General features: G+C 42.1%; 1 protein-coding gene across 2 annotated transcripts in view; it reads left to right on the forward strand.

Moving 5' to 3' along the window:
* The first annotated feature begins 1,357 nt into the window (after positions 1 to 1,357).
* ALDH9A1 (aldehyde dehydrogenase 9 family member A1) overlaps positions 1,358 to 22,479 on the forward strand; it is a 40,987-nt gene continuing 19,865 nt past the window's right edge. For both annotated transcript variants that reach the window (XM_050768561.1, XM_050768568.1), the window contains exons 1-4: positions 1,358 to 1,653; positions 4,918 to 5,063; positions 20,952 to 21,081; positions 21,819 to 21,953. In XM_050768561.1, coding sequence (XP_050624518.1) covers positions 1,473 to 1,653; positions 4,918 to 5,063; positions 20,952 to 21,081; positions 21,819 to 21,953 — 592 coding nt within the window. In that variant the 5' untranslated portion in view covers positions 1,358 to 1,472. The remainder of the gene's footprint in view (positions 1,654 to 4,917; positions 5,064 to 20,951; positions 21,082 to 21,818; positions 21,954 to 22,479) is intronic.

The following is a 22,479-nucleotide window of genomic DNA, read 5'->3' on the forward strand; positions in this document are numbered from 1 at the left end:
GTCCTCCCAATTCTTAGTCCTTTAATACCTGTTTTCTCTCCTTCTCTTATTCAGACCTTGTGTCTTCTGTTTAGTTTTTCAATTCATACAAAACCATATCCAGGCCATCACCAATCATTCTATACGACAAGTGCTTCTTCTAACAACCCCACAATATTGTCTCTTACCACAAGCTCTCCCTTCAGCTTAATCTCTCCCACTCTAGGTTCCCATGCCACCCCTAATCCCGCTTGAAGCCGCCCTAAGAAACATCACCCATTCTCTCTCCATACGACCCCCCGAAAATTTTCGCCACCCCAACACTTCACTATTTTGTTTTATTTTTCTTATTAATATAAGAAGTCAGGAACGTCAGGCCTCTGAGCCCAAGCCAAGCCATCACATCCCCTGTGACTTGCACATATGCGCGCAGATAGCCTGAAGTAACTGAAGAATCACAAAACAAGTGCAAATGCCCTGCTTCGCCTTAACTGATGACATTCCACCACAGAAAAAGTGAAAATGGCCGGTCCTTGCCTTAAGTGATGACATTACCTTGTGAAAGTCCTTTTCCTGGCTCATCCTGGCTCAAAAAGCTCCCCCACTGAGCACCTTCTGATTCCCACTCCTGCCCGCCAGAGAACAAACCCCCTTTGACTGTAATTTTCCTTTACCTACCAAAATCCTATAAAACGGCCCCACCCTTATCTCCCTTCACTGACTCTCTTTTGGGACTCAGCCCGCCTGCACCCAGGTGATTAAAAAGCTTTATTGCTCACACAAAGCCTGTTTAATGGTCTCTTCACACAGACACACACGCATGACACTCCTGACCTCAGGTGATCCGCCCGCCTCGGCCTCCCTAAGTGCTGGGATTACAGGCGTGAGCCACCGCGCCTGGCCCAATTTGTATTATTTTTATTTTTTTTTTTGTAGACACAGGGTCTCTCTTATGTTGCCCTCAAACTCCTGGGCTCAAGCGACCCTCCAGCCTTGGTGAGCCACAGCGCCCAGCCTCTCTAAGAATTTAAAAAGCAGTTTCAGATCACAATATCATCTATCTCGTTCACAGTCCCCTTGCTTTTTACTGTAACCCTTTAAAAAGCATTACACAGATAAAGAAACGGTGGTTTAACAGTGAAGTAACCACCAAAAACTCTCGGCCTGCCAATCCTCTGCCTTCTTCAGGCGATAGGATTAAGAATGGGATCCTAGGATGCTTACATGCAATGATGAACCCGAAAACGCTTGTAAAGTGCTTCACAAATATTGATCACGAAGAAGGAAGTCCTCTTCCCGCCTGGAGACTGTGTGGGGTAAGGCGAGGTGGTGGGTGGGAATCTGGTGTCTTGCTCCACCCTCCTGACGACGCAAGGGCCTAACCTGGACCGCGGAGGAATCGAGTGACTGCCTCAAAAATCTAGAACCGATCCCCGTGGCCCCGCCCCTCCCGCGGCCTCTCAGTCTCTGCCCCGGAGCCGCGCCCGCCCCTCATGTTTCTCCGAGCAGGCCGGGCCGCGCTCTCTCCGCTTGTTCGCAGTCTTCAGCCCTCTCCTGTCGCCGCCATGAGCACTGGCACCTTCGTCGTGTCGCAGCCGCTCAATTACCGCGGCGGGGCCCGCGTGGAGCCGGCTGACGCCTCCGGCACCGAGAAAGCTTTCGAGCCGGCAACCGGTAACTGCACCGAGCCCGGGAGACTGGGGCGCCGCGGGGCCGGGTGCGCGGATTTCCCGGCCAGCCCCCGTTTCCTGTGTTCTGCAGGGTTGACTTGAGCACAGACAGTGACAGTGGAGAGTCTAAGGTTGTGTGTGTAGGCAGCTAGCGATTCTGGGGCAACGCGAGTGCCTCTGGGCAGGGATGGGAAGGGAGGAAAAGGAAAAGCTGATGGGAGGATCGTGAGGAGTTTTACCGGGGCCAGAACAGAGTTCGCAAAGTCCTGGTGTGGGGAAAGTCGTACGTCTGTTAACTTCCTTTTTTTTTTTTTTTTTTTTTTTTTTTGAGACAGAGTTTCACTCTGTTGCCCAGGCTGAAGTGCAGAGGCACGAGCTCAGCTCACTGCGCCCTCGACCTTCCGGACTCAAGTGCTTCTCCCGCCTCAGCCTCCCTGGTAGCTGGGATTATAGGCTCCCAACCACGTCCGACTAATTTTTGTATTTTTAGTAGAGACGGGGTTTCAGCTGGTCTCCCAACTCCTGAGCGTAGGTGATCCTCCCGCTTCGGCCTCCCAAAGTGCTGGGATTGCAGGTGTGAGCCACCGTGCCCAGCCAGCTGTTCCCCTTTTAACACTAGGACTGATGTATTATTATCTTCAAATGTGTGCATAGGAGAGGAATTCTAAAAGAACGGGGCGGGGTTGTGGGGAAGATAATTATTTGTGCTGGGAATGAAGGAGCGCTCACAGATCGTTTCTAATGACTACGAATGAGGACTTTGTCACCACATGCTAATATTAAAATATTTCTGCACATTAATCAGAATTGGGAAAGGAAAAAACCCCACCTTTATTCAGTACTTTCTTCCCCAGCTTTATGGAAGTATAATTAACAAATAAAAATTGTATATACTTAAGTGTAAAACATGATGTAATGTATGTATACCTTACAAAATGATTACCACAGTCAATCTAATTACCCATTGCTTCTACATAGTTACAGCTTTTTTTGGATAGTGAAATATTTAAGGTCTATTAGCAAATTTCAAGTATATGATGCAGTATTGGTAACCATAGTCACCATGGTCTACATGAACTCTCCACAATTTATTCATCTTGCTGAAATAAAACTTTTTCATCCAGTGGATAATGTGTGCTAAGCACTGTGCTAGGCACTGGATTTACTCTGCGAACTCTGAAGGTAACAGAGATAAGGAAGAAGAGGCTTTTTGTTTTGGTTTTGTGTTGTGTTTATTTTGCTGGGTTTTAGGGAATATATGTGGGGAGAAAAATGTAAATATTTTGTGTAAAATGTAGCCAGAGCAATCAAACTGATTTGCAGGGGACTGGAGAATTTAGCATTTGACCATCCACACTAAACCACAGAGCAGTGACTTGGCAGACCCAGAAGGTGTTACCGCATCTCTTCTTTATGTAGGAGGAAACAGCTTCTCTACCCCGACCTCATCTTGATACAGAAGAAAGAAAAATTGCTCTTTGTTGTTTTAATTGCCTATAGTGTGTGTGACCCTCAGCCACTGCCTTTACCAGCTGGCTGTTCAAGTTTGTAACAGAAATTGCAGATTTGTGAAGTCTCCCTGGAAAGAGTTCCAGGAGTTCTTGTGAAGAGGATTTGCTGAGTTGACAAGCTTAAAGAATGCTTGTTGGTAGAGGCAGTACAGTCCTTGGGGCATGGGTCTAGAAAAACTGATTGTGTTTCATAATTTGCATCAGAATAGGGAGAGGGAATAAAGGTGGAATAAGAAAAGGAAATACTGGATTTTTTGAGAAAAAATATGTTCTTTAGGAATGCCTTTCCTGATATTACTGCTTATTAACTATATTTATCAAGTATCAGTAGTATGATATAACCTACATAGAATATAGACGAGGGATTTACAGTCAGAGTTTATAATCCAGTAGACCGATTACTTTTGACTTTCATTTTACGAGACCTCTGACGTTCTGAGATAATGTTTAGGAGTGTTGCAAAACTTAATAGAAGTTAATGTTAGTAAACTCAACTGTAGAATAGTGGAGAGCAGGGGTTCTTAACCCTAAATCCATGATGAGTTTAGGGCAGGGGACATGACATTCCTGTAATTCTGTTATATGTTTAAGTACATTTTTCTGGAGAGAAGTCTGCAACTTTTATCAGACTCCTAAAACATGTCAGTGACCGCAAAATATAATTAAGAACTGCTAGGCTGGGTGTGGTGGCTTACACCTGTAATCCCAGCACTTTGGGAGGCAGAGGTAGGTGAATCACTTGAGGTCAGGAGTACAAGACCAGCCTGACCAACATGATGAAACCCCGTCTCTACTAAAAATACAGAAATTAGCTGAATGTGGTGGTATGTGCCAGTAATCCCATGTAATCCCAGCTACTGGGAAGGCTGAGGCAGGAGAATTGCTGGAACCCGGGAGGGGAAAGTTGCAGTGAGCCAAGATCGCGCCATTGCACTCCAGCTTGGGCGACAAGAGCGAGTCTCTGTCTTAAAAACAAACAAACAAAACAAAAAAAACCCCTGCTAGTACAGAGATGGTCACTAAATCAAACCATACTTAAAAACAAGAAGGGACGGTAGCTCACGCCTGTAATTCCGGCACTTTGGGAGGCTGAGGCGGGCGGATCATGAAGTCAGGAAATCGAGACCATCCTGGTCAACATGGTGAAACCCGATCTCTACTAAAACATACAAAAAATTAGCCGGGCGTAGTGGCGTGTACTGTGCACTGGTAGTCCCAGCTATTCAGGAGGCTGAGGCAGGGGCATCGCTTGAATTAAGGAGGCGGAGATTGCAGTGAACCGAGACTGCGCGCCACTGCACTCCAACCTGGGCGACAGAGCAAGACTTCATCTCAAAGAAACAAAAAACAAGAAGGGAATACTACTAAGAGAATATTGATAGATAATTTTTTTTTTTTTTTTTTTTGAGACGGAGTCTCGCTCTGCTGCCCAGGCTGGAGTGCAGTGGTCGGATCTCAGCTCACTGCAAGCTCCGCCTCCCAGGTTTACGCCATTCTCCTGCCTCAGCCTCTCGAGTAGCTGGGACTACAGGCGCCCACCACCTAGCCCGGCTAGTTTTTTGTATTTTTTAGTAGAGACGGGGTGTCACCGTGTTAGCCAGGATGGTCTCGATCTCCCGACCTCGTGATCCACCCGTCTCGGCCTCCCAAAGTGCTGGGATTACAGGCTTGAGCCACCGCGCCCGGCCTATAGATAATATTTTATTTAAATATGTGGCAACAATTCGAGATAAAACTGATGTTTCCCTTCTTTATAGGCCGAGTGATAGCGACTTTCACATGTTCAGGAGAAAAGGAAGTAAATTTGGCTGTTCAAAATGCAAAAGCTGCTTTTAAAATATGGAGTAAAAAATCTGGCATGGAGCGTTGCCGAATCCTTTTGGAGGCTGCCAGGATAATAAGGGTATGTTTCAATTTATTCCCTTCCAGAAAACTCAGCCATTGCTCTGAGGGTTCTTTGTGCTGTTTGCAGTTCGACTTTGATGCAACATTAGGCCATAACGTGTTTTTTTTTGTTTTTTTGTTTTTTTGTTTTTGAGACGGAGTCTCGCTCTGTCGCCCAGGCTGGAGTGCAGTGGCGGGATCTCGGCTCACTGCAAGCTCCGCCTCCCGGGTTCACGCCATTCTCCTGCCTCAGCCTCCTGAGTAGCTGGGACTACAGGCGCCCGCCACCCCGCCCAGCTAGTTTTTTGTATTTTTTTAGTAGAGACGGGGTTTCACCGTGTTAGCCAGGATGGTCTCGATCTACTGACCTCGTGATCCGCCCGTCTTGGCCTCCCAAAGTGCTGGGATTACAGGCTTGAGCCACCGCGCCCAGCCCATAACGTTTTTATAAAATGGAAAAACATTTCCACATGCTCACCTTAGTATATAAAACAAGTTTTTGTTCAATGCTTCCCATCTGGATTTTGGCTCTTGGACATCTCCTTTGGCAGGTTTTCATGTTTGTAAAGCTTTGTGTTGAATTGTAATGCACTCTTTATAGCTCATCTTCCTTTTCTTTTTTCTTTTTTCTTATTATTTTTTGAGACGGAGTCTTGCTCTGTTGCCCAGGCTGGAGTGCAGTGGAGTGATCTCAGCTCACTGCAACCTTCGCCTCCCGGGCTCAAGCAGTTCTCCTGCCTCAGCCTCCCAAGTAGCTGGGACTACAGGTACGTGCCACCACGCCTGGCTAATTTTTGTATTTTTAGTAGAGATGGAGTTCACCATGTTGGCCAGGCTGGTCTTGAACTCCTGACCTCAAGTGATCCACCCATGTTGGCCTCACAAAGTTCTGGGATTACAGGGGTGAGCCACGGTGCCCAGCCTTCCTTTTCTTTTTAAACCATGTTGTTTACTTGTTTCTTTTTTATTCTTTGTTTTGATGACTCTCAAGTCTACCTTTCTTTTTCAGATTTGTTTTCAGATAGGGTTTTAGGTATTGTTACTTTAATTGGGAAGATTTGTAGATGTTCCCTTTGAAAAAAGAAAGTTAAACTTTTTTCTTTTTTCATCATAAATATATACAATTTTTGTCAACTAAAAAATAATTGTAAAAACAAGTATTAAATGCTCATCTCAAAATATAAAAAGCCTGCAATGCAAAGGGTTTCTGTGGTGTAGTAGTTACTACGCTGGCCTAACACATGGAAGGTCCTCTATTTGAAACCCAGTGGAAACAAAAGGTTTCTTTTGTCTCCCAGAATCTGACCAGGCCTCTTCTTCCTGGGAGTCCAGAGCTGCAAGGAACAAGTGATAATCCTGCCTCTTTTTTTTTTTTTTTTTTTTTTTAATACTTTAAGTTCTAGGGTACATGTACACAATGTGCAGGTTTGATAAATAGGTATACAGGTACCATGTTGGTTTGCTGCACCCATCAACTCATCATTTACATTAGGTATTTCTCCTAATGCTATCCCTCCTCCAGCCCACCACACCCCGACAGGCCCCAGCATGTGATGTTCCCCACCCTGTGTCCAAGTGATCTCATTGTTCAATTCCCACCTATGAATGAGAACAGGCAGTGTTTGGTTTTTTGTCCTTGTGATAGTTTGCTCAGAATGATAGTTTCCAGCTTCATCCATGTCCCTGCAAAGGACATGAACTCATCCTTCTTTATGGCTGCATAGTATTCCATGCTGTATATGTGCCACATTTGCTTAATCCAGTCTATCATTGATGGACATTTAGGTTGGTTCCAAGTCTTTGCTATTGTGAATAGTGCCGCAATAAACATACGTGTGCCTGTGGTTTTTTAAGTTCTAAAGGACATGTGTGCAACATGCAGGTTTGTTACATATGTATACATGTGCCATGTTTGTGTGCTGCACCCTTAACTCATCATTTTTATTAGGTATTTTTCCTAATGCTATCCCTCCCCCATCCCCAACCCCACAACAGGCCCCAGTGTGTGATGTTCCACACCCTGTGTCCGTGTGTTCTCACTTTTCAATTCCCACTTATGGGTGAGAACATACAGTGTTTGGTTTTCTGTCCTTGTGATAGTTTGCTCAGAATGATGGTTTCCAGCTTCATCAATGTCCCTACAAAGGACATGAACTCATCCATTTTTATGACTGCATAGTATTCCATGGTGTATATGTGTCACATTTTGTTAATCTAGTCTGTCACTGATGGACATTTGGGTTGATTCCAAGTCTTTGCTATTGTGAATAGTGCCACAGTAAACATACGTGTGCATGTGTCTTTATAGTAGCGTGATTTATAATCCTTTGGGTATATACCCAGTAATGGGATCACTGGGTCAAATGGTATTTGTAGTTCTAGATCTTTAAAGAATCGCCACACTGTTTTCCACAATGGTTGAACTAGTTTACAATCCCACCAACAGTATAAAAGTGTTCCTATTTCTCCACATCCTCTCCAGCACCTGTTGTTTCCTGACTTTTTAATGATTGCCATTTTCACTGGTGTGAGATGGTATCTCATTGTGGTTTTGATTTGCATTTCTCTGATGGCAAGTGATGATGAGTATTTTTTCATGTGTCTGTTGGCTGCATAAATGTCTTCTTTTGAGAAGTGTCTGTTCATATCCTTTGCCCACTTTTCGATGGGGTTGTTTGATTTTTTCTTGTAAATTTGTTTACGTTCTTTGTAGGTTCTGGATATTAACCCTTTGTCAGATGGGTAGATTGCAAAAATTTTCTCCCATTCTGTAGGTTGCCTGTTCACTCTGATGGTAGTTTCCTTTGCTGTGCAGAAGTTCTTTAGTTCAATTAGATCCCATTTGTCTATTTTGGCTTTTGTTGCCATTGCTTTTGGTGTTTTTTGTCGTGAAGTCCTTGCCCATGCCTATGTCCTGAATGGTATTGCCTAGGTTTTCTTCTAGAGTTTTTATGGTTTTAGGTCTAACATTTAAGTCTTTAATCCATCTTGAATTAATTTTTGTATAAGGTGTAAGGAAGGGATCCAGTTTCAGCCTTCTACATATGGCTAGCCAGTTTTCCCAGCACCATTTATTAAATAGGGAATCCTTTCCCCATTTCTTGTTTTTGTCAGGTTTGTCAAAGATCAGATGGTTGTAGATGTGTGGTATTATTTCTGAGGCCTCTGTTCTGTTCCATTGGTCTGTATCTCTGTTTTGGTACCAGTACCATGCTGTTTTGGTTAGCGTAGCTTTTTAGTATAGTTTGAAGTCAGGTAGTGTGATGCCTCCAGCTTTGTTCTTTTTGCTTAGGATTGTCTTGGCAATGCAGGCTCTTTTATGGTTCCATATGAACTTTAAAGTAGTTTTTTCCAATTCTGTGAAGAAAATCATTGGTAGCTTGATGGGGATGGCATTGAATCTATAAATTACCTTGGGCAGTATGGCCATTTTCATGATATTGATTCTTCCTATCCATGAGCATGGAATGTTCTTCCATTTGTTTGTGTCCTCTTTTATTTCGTTGAGCAGTAGTGTGTACTTCTCCTTGAAGAGGTCCTTCACATCCCTTGTAAGTTGGATTCCTAGGTATTTTATTCTCTTTGTAGCAATTGTGAATGGGAGTTCACTCATGATTTGGCTCTCTGTCTGTTATTGGTGTATAGGAATGCTTGTGATTTTTGCACATTGATTTTGTATACTGAGACTCTGCTGAAGTTGCTTATCAGCTTAAGGAGATTTTGGGCTGAGACAATGGGGTTTTCTAAATATGCGATCATGTCATCTGCAAACAGGGACAATTTGACTTCCTCTTAATTGAATACCCATTAGTTTTTTCTCCTGCCTGATTGCCCTGGCCACAACTTCCAACACTATGTTGAATGGGAGTGGTGAGAGAGGGCATCCCTGTCTTGTGCCAGTTTTCAAAGGGAATGCTTCCAGTTTTTGCCTATTCAGTATGATATTGGCTGTGGGTTTGTCATAAATAGCTCTTATTATTTTGAGATACGTTCCATCAATACCTAGTTTATTGAGAGTTTTTATCATGAAGCACTGTTGAATTTTGTCGAAGGCCTTTTTGCATCTATTGAGATAATCATGTGGTTTTTGTCTTTGGTTCTGTTTATATGATGGATTATGTTTATTGATTTGTGTATGTTGAACCAGTCTTGCATCCCAGAGATGAAGCAAACTTGATCGTAGTGGATAAGCTTTCTGATGTGCTGCTGGATTCGGTTTGCCAGTATTTTATTGAGGATTTTTGCATTGATGTTCATCAGGGATATTGGTCTAAAAATCTCTTTTTTTTTTTTGGTATGTCTCTGCCAGGCTTTGGTATCAGGATGATGTTGGCCTCATAAAATGAGTTAGGGAGGATTCCCTCTTTTTCTAATGATTGGAATAGTTTCAGAAGGAATAGTACCAGCTCATCTCTGTGCCTCTAGTAGAATTTGGCTGTGAATCTATCTGGTCCTGGACTTTTTTGGTTGGTAGGCTATTAATTATTGCTTCAATTTTAGAATCTGTTACTGGTCTATTCAGGGATTCAACTTCTTCCTGGTTTAGTCTTGGGAGGGTGTATGTGTCCAGGAATGTATCCATTTCTTCTAGATTTTCTAGTTTATTTGCATAGAGGTGTTTATAGTATTCTCTGATGGTAGTTTGTATTTCTGTGAGATTGGTGGTGATACCCCTTTATCATTTTTTATTGCGTCTATTTGATTCTTCTCTCTTTTCTTCTTTTTTAGTCTTGCTGGTAGTCTATCAATTTTGTTGATCTTTTCAAAAAACCAGCTCCTGGATTCATTGATTTTTTTGAAGGGTTTTTTTTTTGTGTCTCTATCTCCTTCAGTTCTGCTCTGATCTTAGTTATTTCTTGCCTTCTGCTAGCTTTTGAATGTGTTTGTTCTTGCTTCTCTAGTTCTTTTAATTGTGATGTTAGGGTGTTGATTTTAGATCTTTCCTGCTTTCTCTTGTGGGCATTTAGTGCTATAAGTTTCCCTCTACACGGCCGGGCGCGGTGGCTCAAGCCTGTAATCCCAGCACTTTGGGAGGCCGAGACGGGCGGATCACGAGGTCAGGAGATCGAGACCATCCTGGCTAACACAATGAAACCCCGTCTCCACTAAAAAAAAATACAAAAAAATTAGCCGGGCGTGGTGGCGGCGCCTGTAGTCCCAGCTACTCGGGAGGCTGAGGCAGGAGAATGGCGGGAACCCGGGAGGCGGAGCTTGCAGTGAGCCGAGATCGCGCCACTGCACTCCAGCCTGGGTGACAGAGCGAGACTCCGCCTCAAAAAAAAAAAAAAAGTTTCCCTCTACACACTGCTTTCAATGTGTCCCAGAGTTTCTGGTATGTTGTGACTTTGTTTTCGTTGGTTTCAAAGAACATCTTTATTTCTGCCTTCATTTCGTTATTTATCCAGTAGTCATTCAGGAGCAGGTTGTTCAGTTTCCATGTCGTTGTGTGGTTTTGAGTGAGTTTCTTAATCCTGAGTTCTAATTTGATGCACTGCGGTCCGAGAGTTCGTTACAATTTCTGTTCTTTTGTATTTGCTGAAGAGTGCTTTACTTCCAACTATGTGGTCAGTTTTGGAATAAGTGCAATGTAGTGCTGAGAAGAATGTATATTCTGTTGATTCGGGGTGGAGAGTTCTATAGATGTCTATTAGGTCCGCTTGGTGCAGAGCTGAGTTCAAGTCCTGAATATCCTTGTTAACATTCAGTCTCGTTGATCTAATGTTGACAGTGGGGTGTTAAAGTTCTCCCATTATTATTGTGTGGGAGTCTAGGTCTCTTTGTAGGTTTCTAAGGACTTGCTTTATGAATCTGGGTGCTCCTGTATTGGGTGCATATACATTTAGGATAGTTAGCTCTTCTTGTTGCATTGATCCCTTTAGCATTATGTAATGGCCTTCTTTGTTTTGATCTTTGTTGGTTTAAAGTATGTTTTATCAGAGACTAGGATTGCAACCCCTGATTTTTTTGTTGTTGTTGTTTTCCATTTGCTTGGTAGTTCTTCCTCCGTCCCTTTATTTTGAGGCTATGTGTGTCTCTGCACATGAGATGGGTCTCCTGAATATAGCACACTGATAGGTCTTGACTCTTTATCCAGTTTGCCAGTCTGTGTGGGGCATTTAGCCCATTTACATTTAAGATTAATATTGTTATGTGTGAATGTGATCCTGTCATTATGATGTTAGCTGGTTATTTTGCTCGTTAGTTGATGCAGTTTCTTCCTAGCATCGATGGTCTTTACCATTTGGCATGTTTTTGCAGTGACTGTTAACCGGTTGTTCCTTTCCATGTTTAGTGCTTACTTCAGGAGCTCTTGTAAGGTAGGCCTGGTGGCAAAAAAATCTCTCAGCATTTGCTTCTCTGTAAACAATTTTATTTATCCTTCAGTTAAGAAGCTTAGTTTGACTGGATATGAAATTGTGGGTGAAAATTCTTTTTTTTAAGAATGTTGAATATTGGCCCCCACTCTCTTCTGGCTCGTAGAGTTTCTGCTGAGAGATCCGCTGTTAGTCTGATGGGTTTCCCTTTGTGGGTAGCCCAACCTTTCTCTCTGGCTGCCCTTAACATTTTTTCCTTCATTTCAACCTTGGTGAATCTGAAAATTATGTGTCTTGGGGTTGCTCTTCTCAAGGAGTATCTTTTTGGTGTTCTCTGTATTTCCTGAATTAGAATGTTGGCCTGCCGTGCTAGATTGGGGAAGTTCTCCTGGATAATATCCTGAAGAGTGTTTTCTGACTTGGTTCCGTTCTCCCCATGACTTTCAGGTACACCAATCAAACGCAGATTTGGTCTTTTCACATAGTCCCGTATTTCTTGGAGGCTTTGTTCGTTTCTTTTTACTCTTTTTTTCTCTAAACTTCTCTTCTTGCTTCATTTCATTCATTTGCTCTTCAGTCACTGATACCCTTTCTTCCAGTTGGTCGAATCGGCTACTGAAGCTTGTGCATGCATCACATAGTTCTCATGCCATGATTTTGAGCTCCATCAGGTCATTTAAGGTCTTCTCTACACTGTTGATTCTAGTGAGCCATTTGTCTAATCTTTTTTCAAGGTTTTTAGCTTCTTTGCAATGGGTTTGAACATCCTCCTTTAGCTCAGAGAAATTTATTACTAATCTTCTGAAGCCTACTTCTGTCACTTGTCAAAGTCATTCTCCGTCCAGCTTTGTTCTGTTGCTGGCGAGGAGCTGCAATCCTTTGGAGAAGAGGCACTCGGATTTTTAGAATTTTCAGCTTTTCTGTTCTTGTTTCTCCCCATCTTTGTGGTTTTACCTACCTTTGGTTTTTGATGATGGTGACCTACAGATCGAGTTTTGGTGTGGATGTCCTTTTTGTTGATGTTGATGCTATTCCTTTCTGTTTGTTTGTTTTCCTTCTAATAGTCGGGACCCTCAGCTGCAGGTCTGTTTGGAGTTTGCTGGAGGTCCACTCCAGACCCTGTTTGACTGGGTATCACCAGTGGAGGCTGCAGAACAGCAAATATTGCAGAACAACAAATGTTACTTCCTGATCCTTCCTCTGGAAACTTTGTCCCAGAAGGGCACCCGCCTATACAAGGTGTCAGTTGGCCCCTACTGGGAGGTGTCTCCCAGTTTGGCTACTTGGGGGCCAGGGACCCACTTGAGGAGGCAGTCTGTCCATTCTCAGTCTCAGACTCCATGCTGGGAGAACCACTACTCTCTTCGAAGCTGTCAGACAGGGACTTTTAAGTCTGCAGAAGTTTATGCTGCCTTTTGTTCAGGTATGCCCTGCCCCCAGAGGTGCAGTCTGCAGAGGCAGGCAGGCTTCCTTGAGCTGCAGTGGGCTCCACCCAGTTCCAGTTTCCCGCATGCTTTGTTTTAACTAGTCAAGCCTCAGCAATGGCAGACACCCCTCCCCCAGCTTCACCGCCACCTCGCAGTTCCATCTTGGACTGCTGTGCTAGCAATGAGCAAGGCTCCGTGGGCATGGGACCCACCAAGCCAGGTGTCTGGTATAATCTCCTGGTGTGCTGTTTGCTAAGACTGTTGGAAAAGCGCAGTATTAGGGCAAGAGTGTTCTGATTTTCCAGGTACCATCTGTCACAGCTTCCCTTGGCTAGGAGAGGGAATTCCCGGACCCCTTGTGCTTCCTGGATGAGGCGATGCCCTGCCCTGCTTTGGCTACCCTCCGTGGGCTGCACCCACTGTCCAGCCAGTCCCAATGAGATGAACCCGATACCTCAGTTGGAAATGCAGAAATCACCCGTCTTCTGCATCGATCCTGCTGGGAGCTGCAGTTTGGAGCTGTTCGTATTCGGCCATCTTGGTTCTGGACCCCGATAGTTAAACTTTTTATAGTCTTAAAGATCAGAAGTACCAGATGCTCATTATGGAAAGAAAACTCAGAAGAAAATGCATCAAAATAAGAATCATGGATATCTGAGTGGTAGGTCTGTGGTGAGTTTTCATCATAAGTATGTTAAGTCAGAAACTGAAGGGTCTGAGAGTTCCCCTACTTTCAAGAGTGTGTGTATATATGTGTATATATTACATACATATACATATAAAACACATATAATGCATGTATACATAATTATACACATATAAGCTACGATATACACATAATTGTATATAATTTATATAATATGTATAATCTATATTATATTTGTAAATTATACAATTATGTATAATATATGTATAGTATATACATATATATATTCTGGCAAGAGACATGAGGCTTTTTGGATCACAGAAAAGGATAGTTTATTACAGCAAAATGCAGCAGCCATAGCAATACCTTAGCACTAGTTTCTTTTTTCTTCTTTCTTTCTCTCTCTTTTTTTTTTTGATGGAGTCTTACTCTGTCACCCAGACTGGAGTGCAATGGCACAATCTTGGCTTACTGCAACCTCTGCCTCCTGGGTTCAAGCAATTCTCTTGCCTCAGACTCCTGAATAGCCGGGATTATAGGCACATGCTACCACACCCGGCTATTTTTTGTATTTTTAGTAGAGACAGGGTTTCCCCATGTTGGCCAGGCACATCTCGAACTCCTGACCTTAGGTGATCCTCCCACCTTGGCCTTCCAAAGTGCTGAGATTACAGACATGAGCCACCGCGCCCAACCTAGTTTTGTTTTCAAAGCCAGTTACTATGGTGGGAGAGGGAATGGGATGAGAACCAGGTGAGATCCCTGTGCATGCAGGAAGTTGCACCAAAGGAGAAGAACTAAACTTCTGAGATTCATTTAAATAGAGGCTACTGGCGCATCTGCCCGTCCTCTTCTTTGGGGAGAGAGTGAGAGAGATTGAGATTACTTATTAAGCAAATCTCTAGGGTTGAGAGGGAGGGTATCGCTAAGTTTATTATCCTGGAGTATAAGCAGATGTTTCCAGGAACAGGAAGTAAATTCCAAAATTCTCCAGATTTTTCTGTCTTTAGGGAGATACTGTCTCTGCCTTTCAAGGCCTTTGCTATTCAATCAACCTGTCAGTGTCCTTTGCTCGGAAAGCCCTGACCATGAAGAAATATCAAAATACTCATTTAGAATTTTCTCCCAGTGAAGTATTTTCCCATTATTAAAAATTTATTTTTAATTCAATAAACCAAAGATAACTCAAAGCAGATAATTTATTATTTTCATTTGTCCATTTTTTTTTTTTCCTGTGAATGAGCAGTATTGTAGGACTGTTAAGAATTGGCTCCTGGCCGGGCGCGGTGACTCAAGCCTGTAATCCCAGCACTTTGGGAGGCCGAGACGGGTGGATCACGAGGTCAGGAGATCGAGACCATCCTGGCTAACACAGTGAAACCCCGTCTCTACTAAAAAATACAAAAAAACTAGCCGGGCGAGGTGGCGGGCGCCTGTAGTCCCAGCTACTCGGGAGGCTGAGGCAGGAGAATGACCTGAACCCGGGAGGCGGAGCTTGCAGTGAGCTGAGATCCGGCCACTGCACTCCAGCAAGGGGGACAGAGTGAGACTCCGTCTCAAAAAAAAAAAGAAAAAAAGAATTGGCTCCTTTATTGTTAAGAAATGACTTTTATTGATCTTGGGTAATATCTAATAATATTTTTTGCTCTGAAATCTGTTGTCTGATACTAATTTTCATTTCTTTTTACTTTACCCTCCCCTTTGCATTTCCTTTGATACCTGTGTGGTGTTTTATTAATCAAAAACATACCTTTCTTTAAAGCTCTTGTCTGATGATCATGCTCTGGACCTGCCTTCACCCCAATTTGTTCCATAACTGAATAGATCCCACTCTGTGACCACACCTACAATCATATTAGCCCTCAGTTTTCTTTTAAGTGATTTTTCTAGTTAATCAAGATCTGCAGTTCTTTGCTCTTTTCTTTTTTGACAGGGTCTCACTCTGTCACCCAGGCTGGAGTGCAGTGGCACAATCATGGCTCACTGCAGCCTCAACTTCCTGGACTCAGGGGATCCTCTTGCCTCAGCCTCCTGTAGGTGCGCACCACCATACCTGGCAAATTTTTGTTTCTATTTTTTGTAGAGATAGGATTACGCCATGTTTCCCAGGCTGGAATTTTTTAAAAATTATTGCTGTAAACAATTATTTTTTAAAATATTTTAAGAATAACGTAAAATATTTTACATTTGTCCACATAGTTACCATTTCTGATGCTCATCAGTCCTTTGTGTAGACCCAGATATCTGTCTGCTATCATTTTTTCTTCTGCTAGAAGGAATTTCTTCAGCATTTCTTTTCTGTTTTGTTTTGTTTTTTGAGACAAGGTCTCGCTCTGTCTCATCAGCTGAAGCACAGTGGTGGAATCATAGCTCACTGTAGCCTTGACTGTCTGGGCTCAAATGATCCTCCCACCTCAGCGTCCTGAGGAGCTGGGACTACGGACACATGTCACCACACTTGGCTAATTTTTATATTTTTTGTAGAGAGTGGGTTTATTCATGTTGCCCAGGATGGTCTTGATCTCCTGGGCACAAGTCATCTTCCTGCCTCAGTTTCTCAAAATGCTGGGACTAAAGGTGTGCGCCACTGTGCCCAGCCTAGAATTTCTTTCTTTTTCTCTCTCTTTTTTTTTTCTTTTGAGACGGAGTCTCACTCTGTCACCCAGGCTGGAGTGCAGTGGCATGATCTCGGCTCGTCGCAACCTCCTCTCCCGGTTCAAGTGATTCTCCTGCCTCAGCCTCCCGAGTAGCTGGGATTACAGATGCGTGCCACCATGCCCGGCTAATTTTTGTATTTTTAGTAGAGATGGGGTTTCACCATGTTGCCCAGGCTGGTCTCGAGCTGCTGACCACCAGTGATCCGCCCACCTCGGCTTCCCAAAGTGCTGGGATTGTAGGTGTGAGCCACTGCGCTCCGCCAGCCTAGCATTTCTTATAGTGCAGGTCTGTTGGTACTCTTTCAGGTTCTGTATGTCTAAAAAAGTCTTTTTTTTTTTGCATTAATTTTTGAATGAATTGTAGGTATATAGTTTTTTTCTTTCAGTACTTTAAAGATGTTGCTCCACTGTCTTCTAATTTGTATTGTTTCAGAAGAGAAATTTACGTCGTTTTCATTTTTGTATCTTTGTAATGTACTCCACCTACCCCTGGCTGTTTTAAAATTCTTCTCCTTATCACTGGTTTTAAGCAATTGATTATGATGTCTTTTGGTGCAATTTTTTTCTTATGTATTTTCCTTGAGGTTTATTGACCTTCTTGGATCTGTAAATTTGTTTCATTTGGAAAAAAAAATTTGGCCATCATTTCTTTAGATTTTTTTTTTCCTGCCCCCTCTTCCATCTCTTCTCCTTCAGGGCCTCCAATTACAAATATATTGTGCGGCCTGAAGCTATCCCACGTCACTGATGCTCAGTTCATTTTCCAGTTTTTGGGTGTGTTTATGGGTTTTTTTCTCCTTCTGAGCCTTCCCTCCCACCCCCTGTGTGTGCATGTTTTGTTTTCAGGTAATTTCTATTGTTGTGACTCAAGTTCATTGGTCTTGTGTAGTGTTTTATCTGCTGTTCATCTCATCCAGTGTATTTTTCATCTCTAGATTGATTTAAGTCTTTTATATATGTGTTCTATGGCTCTCCTTAACATGCTTATGTTTTTCTGTGCCTTCTTGAACATACAGAGTATAGCTATCATAACTTAATGTTCTTGTCTACTAGTTCTGTTGTGTTATTTCTGAATGTGTTTTTATTGGTTAGTTTCGCTTCCTGGTTAAATGTTGCGGTTTTCTGCTTTTTGCACGCCTGGTAGTTTTTGATCACTAGACATATGATTTCTAGTGAATCACTAGTGCATATTATATTGCTGGGTGCTGGATAGTCTTGTACTTTAAAAAATATTCTTGAGCTTTGTTCTGGGGCACAGTGAAGTTACTTGGAATCAGTTTGATCCTTGGAAGGCTTGCTTTTAGATCAGCAAATTTTGCCCTGTTATTCAATACCCTTCTGACTGCTTAACCCTGTAATCTGGGTGTTAAGGAGGTTTTCTCACTGTGGCTGGTCAGAACATGAACTATACCTGGCCCTGTGTGAGTTCTGGGGCTTTTTTTTTTTTTTTTTTTTTTTTTAACCTTTTCTTCTTGGGTAGTCCCTTTCCCAGTCTTGGGTAGTTTTCTCACACTGGTACTTAAAGGGGAATCTGCAGATTTCTGGAGTTCTCTATCTGTGCAGCTCTTTTCCCTTCCATACTCAGCCTTGAAGAACTGTAGCCACTCAGTGTTCCCTAAACTCCCAACCTATCTTCTCAACTCCTGTGTCTGCTGGGCACCACTTAGCTTCCTCCTCCCTGCTCTGTGGCCTGAAAACTTTCTCTAGGCAGAAGGCTGCAGCAATTGTAGGGCTCATCTCATTGGTTCCCTCCTCCAGGGACCACTGCCTTGAGTTGCCTAATGTCTGATGTCTGAAAATGGTTCATGTATTTTATGTGATGTTTTTAGTTGTTTAAAGTGGGAGAGTGAATCTGGTCCCTGTTACTCCATTTTGGCTGGACGCTCATTGATTCCTAGTGGAAATGAACATTTTTTTCCATATCTTCTCATTTTTACTTTGGATCCTTTGGTACTTTTACCAGATTGTACAGATCTTGTCTGTGAGTCCCAGTCATTTTTCAGTTGGAGACCCCTTGTGAAGTAGCTATCATTTGGATTAAAAGGAGAAGGAGAATGTTACTTAAAATGATGACAAAACTATCTAAATAGAGAAGAGAGTGTGTGTGTAGGTTATCTGCTTGCCTCAAGTCCAGGCCCAGGTTGGTTTGTCTTGTACAGCGCCACCAGAGTGTTCCTCCTACAGATGCACATTTGATCATGGTACATCCCTGGGTAAAACTGGACATGGTCCCCCTCCTTAACATGGCCCTCAGGCCCTGTTTCTTCAGCCTTGTCTTTTCTCTTCACACACTGTAAGACCCAGCTCTCTTGCACTACTGGTCCTTCTTCCTTTACCATGTGTATACTCTCACACCTCATGCTTTTGCAGTGCTGTGACGCTGAGTTTGGTGCTGTTCCTTTGTTTTTCTTGCGTCTTGTGCTTACATGTTTAGCATTTAGCGGACTGTACTATAATTTATCTCTCCTTTCCTCCAGTTTTTTCCTTCTGAGCAAGGTGATTTTTGTACATAATTGTATTATCAAAAACATCTTAGGATGTATATAGCTATTTTACCATTTGAGAAATGAGAAAATGCTCAGAAAGGCTAAATAGCTTGTCTTAGGTCATATAACTAGTAAATATAAGAGCTAGTCTGTTGGGCTTTAAAGCTAGACATTAAGGCCTGCTGAGGGGTTCGAAGTGAAAGGGAGAAGTGAGGGACCTACCCTTGGCTTCTATCCCAGTGGACACCTGGTCAAGTTCATATTGTAAAGCAAGGTGATATAGAAGAGGAACAGGGTTGGGAACAACACATGTATTTCCTAAGAAATACTTGTAGCAGTATGTTGTTACGGTGAACAGTTTTATCTTACGGTTGTTCTTGCAATAGTAGCTGGTGGCAGAAATTTTTGTCAGAGACATCTTTGATGATCCTTAATATTATATCAGAAGATCTCCTACTGCTCCTTAGTAGATAACTTTTTTTTTTGTAAGGATGGAGAATAATAGAATAACACAGAAAAAATTTCCCAAGGCCATCTAGTAAACTGAATTTTCTCTGAGAGTTGAAACCCCAAAAGAGTCACCAAAACTGCTTTCCTATCCATTATTTTAAAAGAGAAAAAAATCTCAAGAGTAAGTTTCTATTCTCTTAGTAAATGTTCCAGGACTTAGCAGCCATAGAATCACAGATTACTTCCTTTTTGTTCACTCTTACACTGAAGTGTAAGCAGAACTGTGTTTCACTATTGCCAGTGTAATATCTCTTCCCTGTATTTGAAATGTTTTGTACTGATTCATCACTTTATTCAACCAATTAATGCACTAGCCTCTCTAGGGCCTAGTTTCCTCTTGAATTCAAGAAACAAAATTTAAGCTACTTATGGTTGATTATACCTTTGGAAAGCTTTCGTGTTAATTGTACTCAAGAAACTTAAGAGTGGGGAATAATTTATGCTTGGTGTAAGAACTGATGTGTGTTGTCCTCCTAGGGTAACGTCTTTCTAGTGTCAGCATACTGGGGAGCAAGTTAATTGTCAAAAGATTGTTTTGTTGAGTATAGAATCAGGAAGGGAGAAGGTAAATTGTTGGTTTAAAAGAGAGTTTAATTTAGACCAGGTTTGATTATAAACACGTTATCCTTTCTGAAGGAACATGTCTATTCAATAATTCCAATATTTATTTAAAATGTACAAACTTGCCATTTTAGAAGTAAGCTCTTAAAGGGATAGACAGGACTGATACTCTTTTCCCTAGTAATGAATGTAGAATGAATGAGTCAAAGCACTTTATACCTCTGGTCTTTATAGAAATACAGCATGTCCAAATCTCACTATCCAACTGTCCTGTCTTGTATTTCATATTGGTTTTCATATTCCTACTTTCATCTTTTCTGAGCTTTGTACTGTGGTTAGATGGTTGAGTTAGTTTCTGTTGCACTCCATTTTGCTTCTGGCCAGCCTTACTGCTTATCAGTTTATTATAAAGAGAATGTTCCTTCTTGTCAGTTGCTTGATTCATGTTTTATGTATGTTCTGATATTCACCCTATTATTTATTTTAAATTGGACCCATAATAGCAACTGCCTATTTCTTACATATTCAATTCTTTTATCATCTTTAGACCAAAGAAAGGCATTATTTAGCGTTCTTTTTTAGGTCTAATTTCCTAAACCTTTAAGCTCATCCCTGGACCATCTGTTGAATATCTTTATCCTTAGTAAGTTGTGGAGCCCAGAACTAGAAACAGTATTTGAAAATACTGTTGATTGAATGCTAAGTATTAGAAAGTATTGGAAGAGAATATGCCGCAATTCTTTGGGTGAATTAAAGTGATGTATATTACAACCTCTTAAATGCAATTGTGTGTTAGAATATTTTGTATAATTTCCCTAAGAACTGTTTTCTCTTACCATATATGAGCAAACATATGTAGATATTTATGTACATATACGTATTACGTTCATTTTCCAAAATGAATTATTCCTCCACTTATGAGCCATCCATTTTCTCTCCATTTTCTACCCCTCACCTCTTCAATAAATATACACTTCAAATCAGAATGGGCCTGCCCTGCGACTTTCAGAGCCTCAGAGGGCATGGGTTCATTCCTGCCTGGTCTTGCCCTTGTTTTACTGACTGATCTTGAAATAAAGTTGTGGTCTTAAATGTTTGTCAGTTAATTCACAAGGGAAGAACAGGGCTGCTGCTGTTCAGCTATAAGCTTTTATCTCTCTTCTAAATGTAACACTGCCATTTCTTTTCATTTAAAGTGAAAACTGTTTTTAGTTTTAAAAATTGAGCAATGTATTCTATTTAAGCATTAATTACATCAAGACATATTGGAATATGTCTTAAATCTAGTCTCCTGCTTTACCCAAAGGAACGAGAGGATGAAATTGCCACTGTGGAATGCATCAACAATGGCAAGTCCATCTTTGAGGCCCGCTTGGACATTGACACTTCCTGGCAGTGCCTGGAGTATTATGCGGGCTTGGCTGCATCCATGGCTGGTAAGTCCTCACCTGGTGTCTGTGACCAGCTGATAGTGAGGCAGAAGAGCAGGGCCTAGTGGTGAAGGGCAAAGATTTTGGAATTAAGACAGAACTGGGTGAAAGTCTTGGGTTTGTCACTTTCTACTTGGGTGGCCTGGGAATTACTTTATGTTTCCTAATCTAAACTGTAGATAATAATTCCTACCTTCTTGGGTTAAGGATTAAATGAGATAGTGCATGTAAAGCACCTAGCATGATACCTGAGCTTTAGACCAAATTGCTGAAAAACCAGTTTTCACAAGAATCAGTTTGTCATATTTACCAGTTTTATCTATTTAGCAAACTTTTTTTGACAGTGTATAAAGTTTTCGACAACTGATATTGGATGGTTGGTAGGGCCTAGGAAGGTTGCAGGGAGCTCACATGCTTCCCCTGCTGTTGAGTGTTCCTCTCATTTCCATTTTGTTTCATCTAAACTATCTAATAAAGGCTCAGTAAATTCTTAGAGCGTTCTTAAATCAAATTGGATGAACATGTGTTTGAAGGATAGGCAGGATTCTCTATGTGGAGAGAATATGTGGAGCCAGTGGAAGAATGACTGGAAGAAATAGAAGAATGGAGACAGGTTGAGCCTGGTGTGTTGGGAGCAGTGGGGAGGCTGTGTTGACTAGAATACAAGTCAGACTGGTACAGATGTTGGTGAAATCTTAGGGAACACAGACCTGCATCCTGTTTTACTCCTGTTTTCCCCGTAGGTGAGCATATCCAGCTCCCAGGCGGATCCTTTGGTTATACCAGAAGAGAACCACTTGGGGTATGTGTGGGAATAGGAGCATGGAACTACCCCTTTCAGATCGCCTCTTGGAAGTCAGCTCCAGCGTTAGCCTGTGGTAAGAACGAATTATCCCTCCATTTGAGAGCCATTTGTTCATTCTCTCATTCGTTCTCTCCCCATTCTCTACCCTTCACCTCTCTGTAAACACACACTTTAAATCGGAAGGGGCCTGCTCTGGGATGTTCAAAGCCTCAGAGGACATGGCTGGCTCCTGCCCTGTCTTGCCCCTCAAGGAGCTTATAGTTTAGGTGGTACACAATCATGTCTAGATATTCCCAGGTTTTATTTATTTAATTTTGTATATGAAAAGGAAGAAACTTAACTTTTTCTTATTAAATTGAACTAGATTTGTGCTACTTATAAATTCTCTTCCTTTCTGGACAAGAATTTTAATGTAGGAGTTAGCACTTAGGAGTTTGACTTCATTTGCAAAGCAGAAGATAAACTCCTTTCTTCATTTGGGTCTTAAGAGAAATAATAAGCAAGGCTTTGATAAGCTCCTTATCAAAGAGGAGCTCTGGTTGATTAACATAAAATAGTTTTCTTACAGTATTTAAGGAGACGAATCTTTGAGGAAAGAA

The sequence above is a fragment of the Macaca thibetana genome, chromosome 1 (genome assembly GCF_024542745.1).
Source record: "Macaca thibetana thibetana isolate TM-01 chromosome 1, ASM2454274v1, whole genome shotgun sequence".
In the NCBI taxonomy this organism is placed as follows: Eukaryota; Metazoa; Chordata; class Mammalia; order Primates; family Cercopithecidae; genus Macaca; species Macaca thibetana.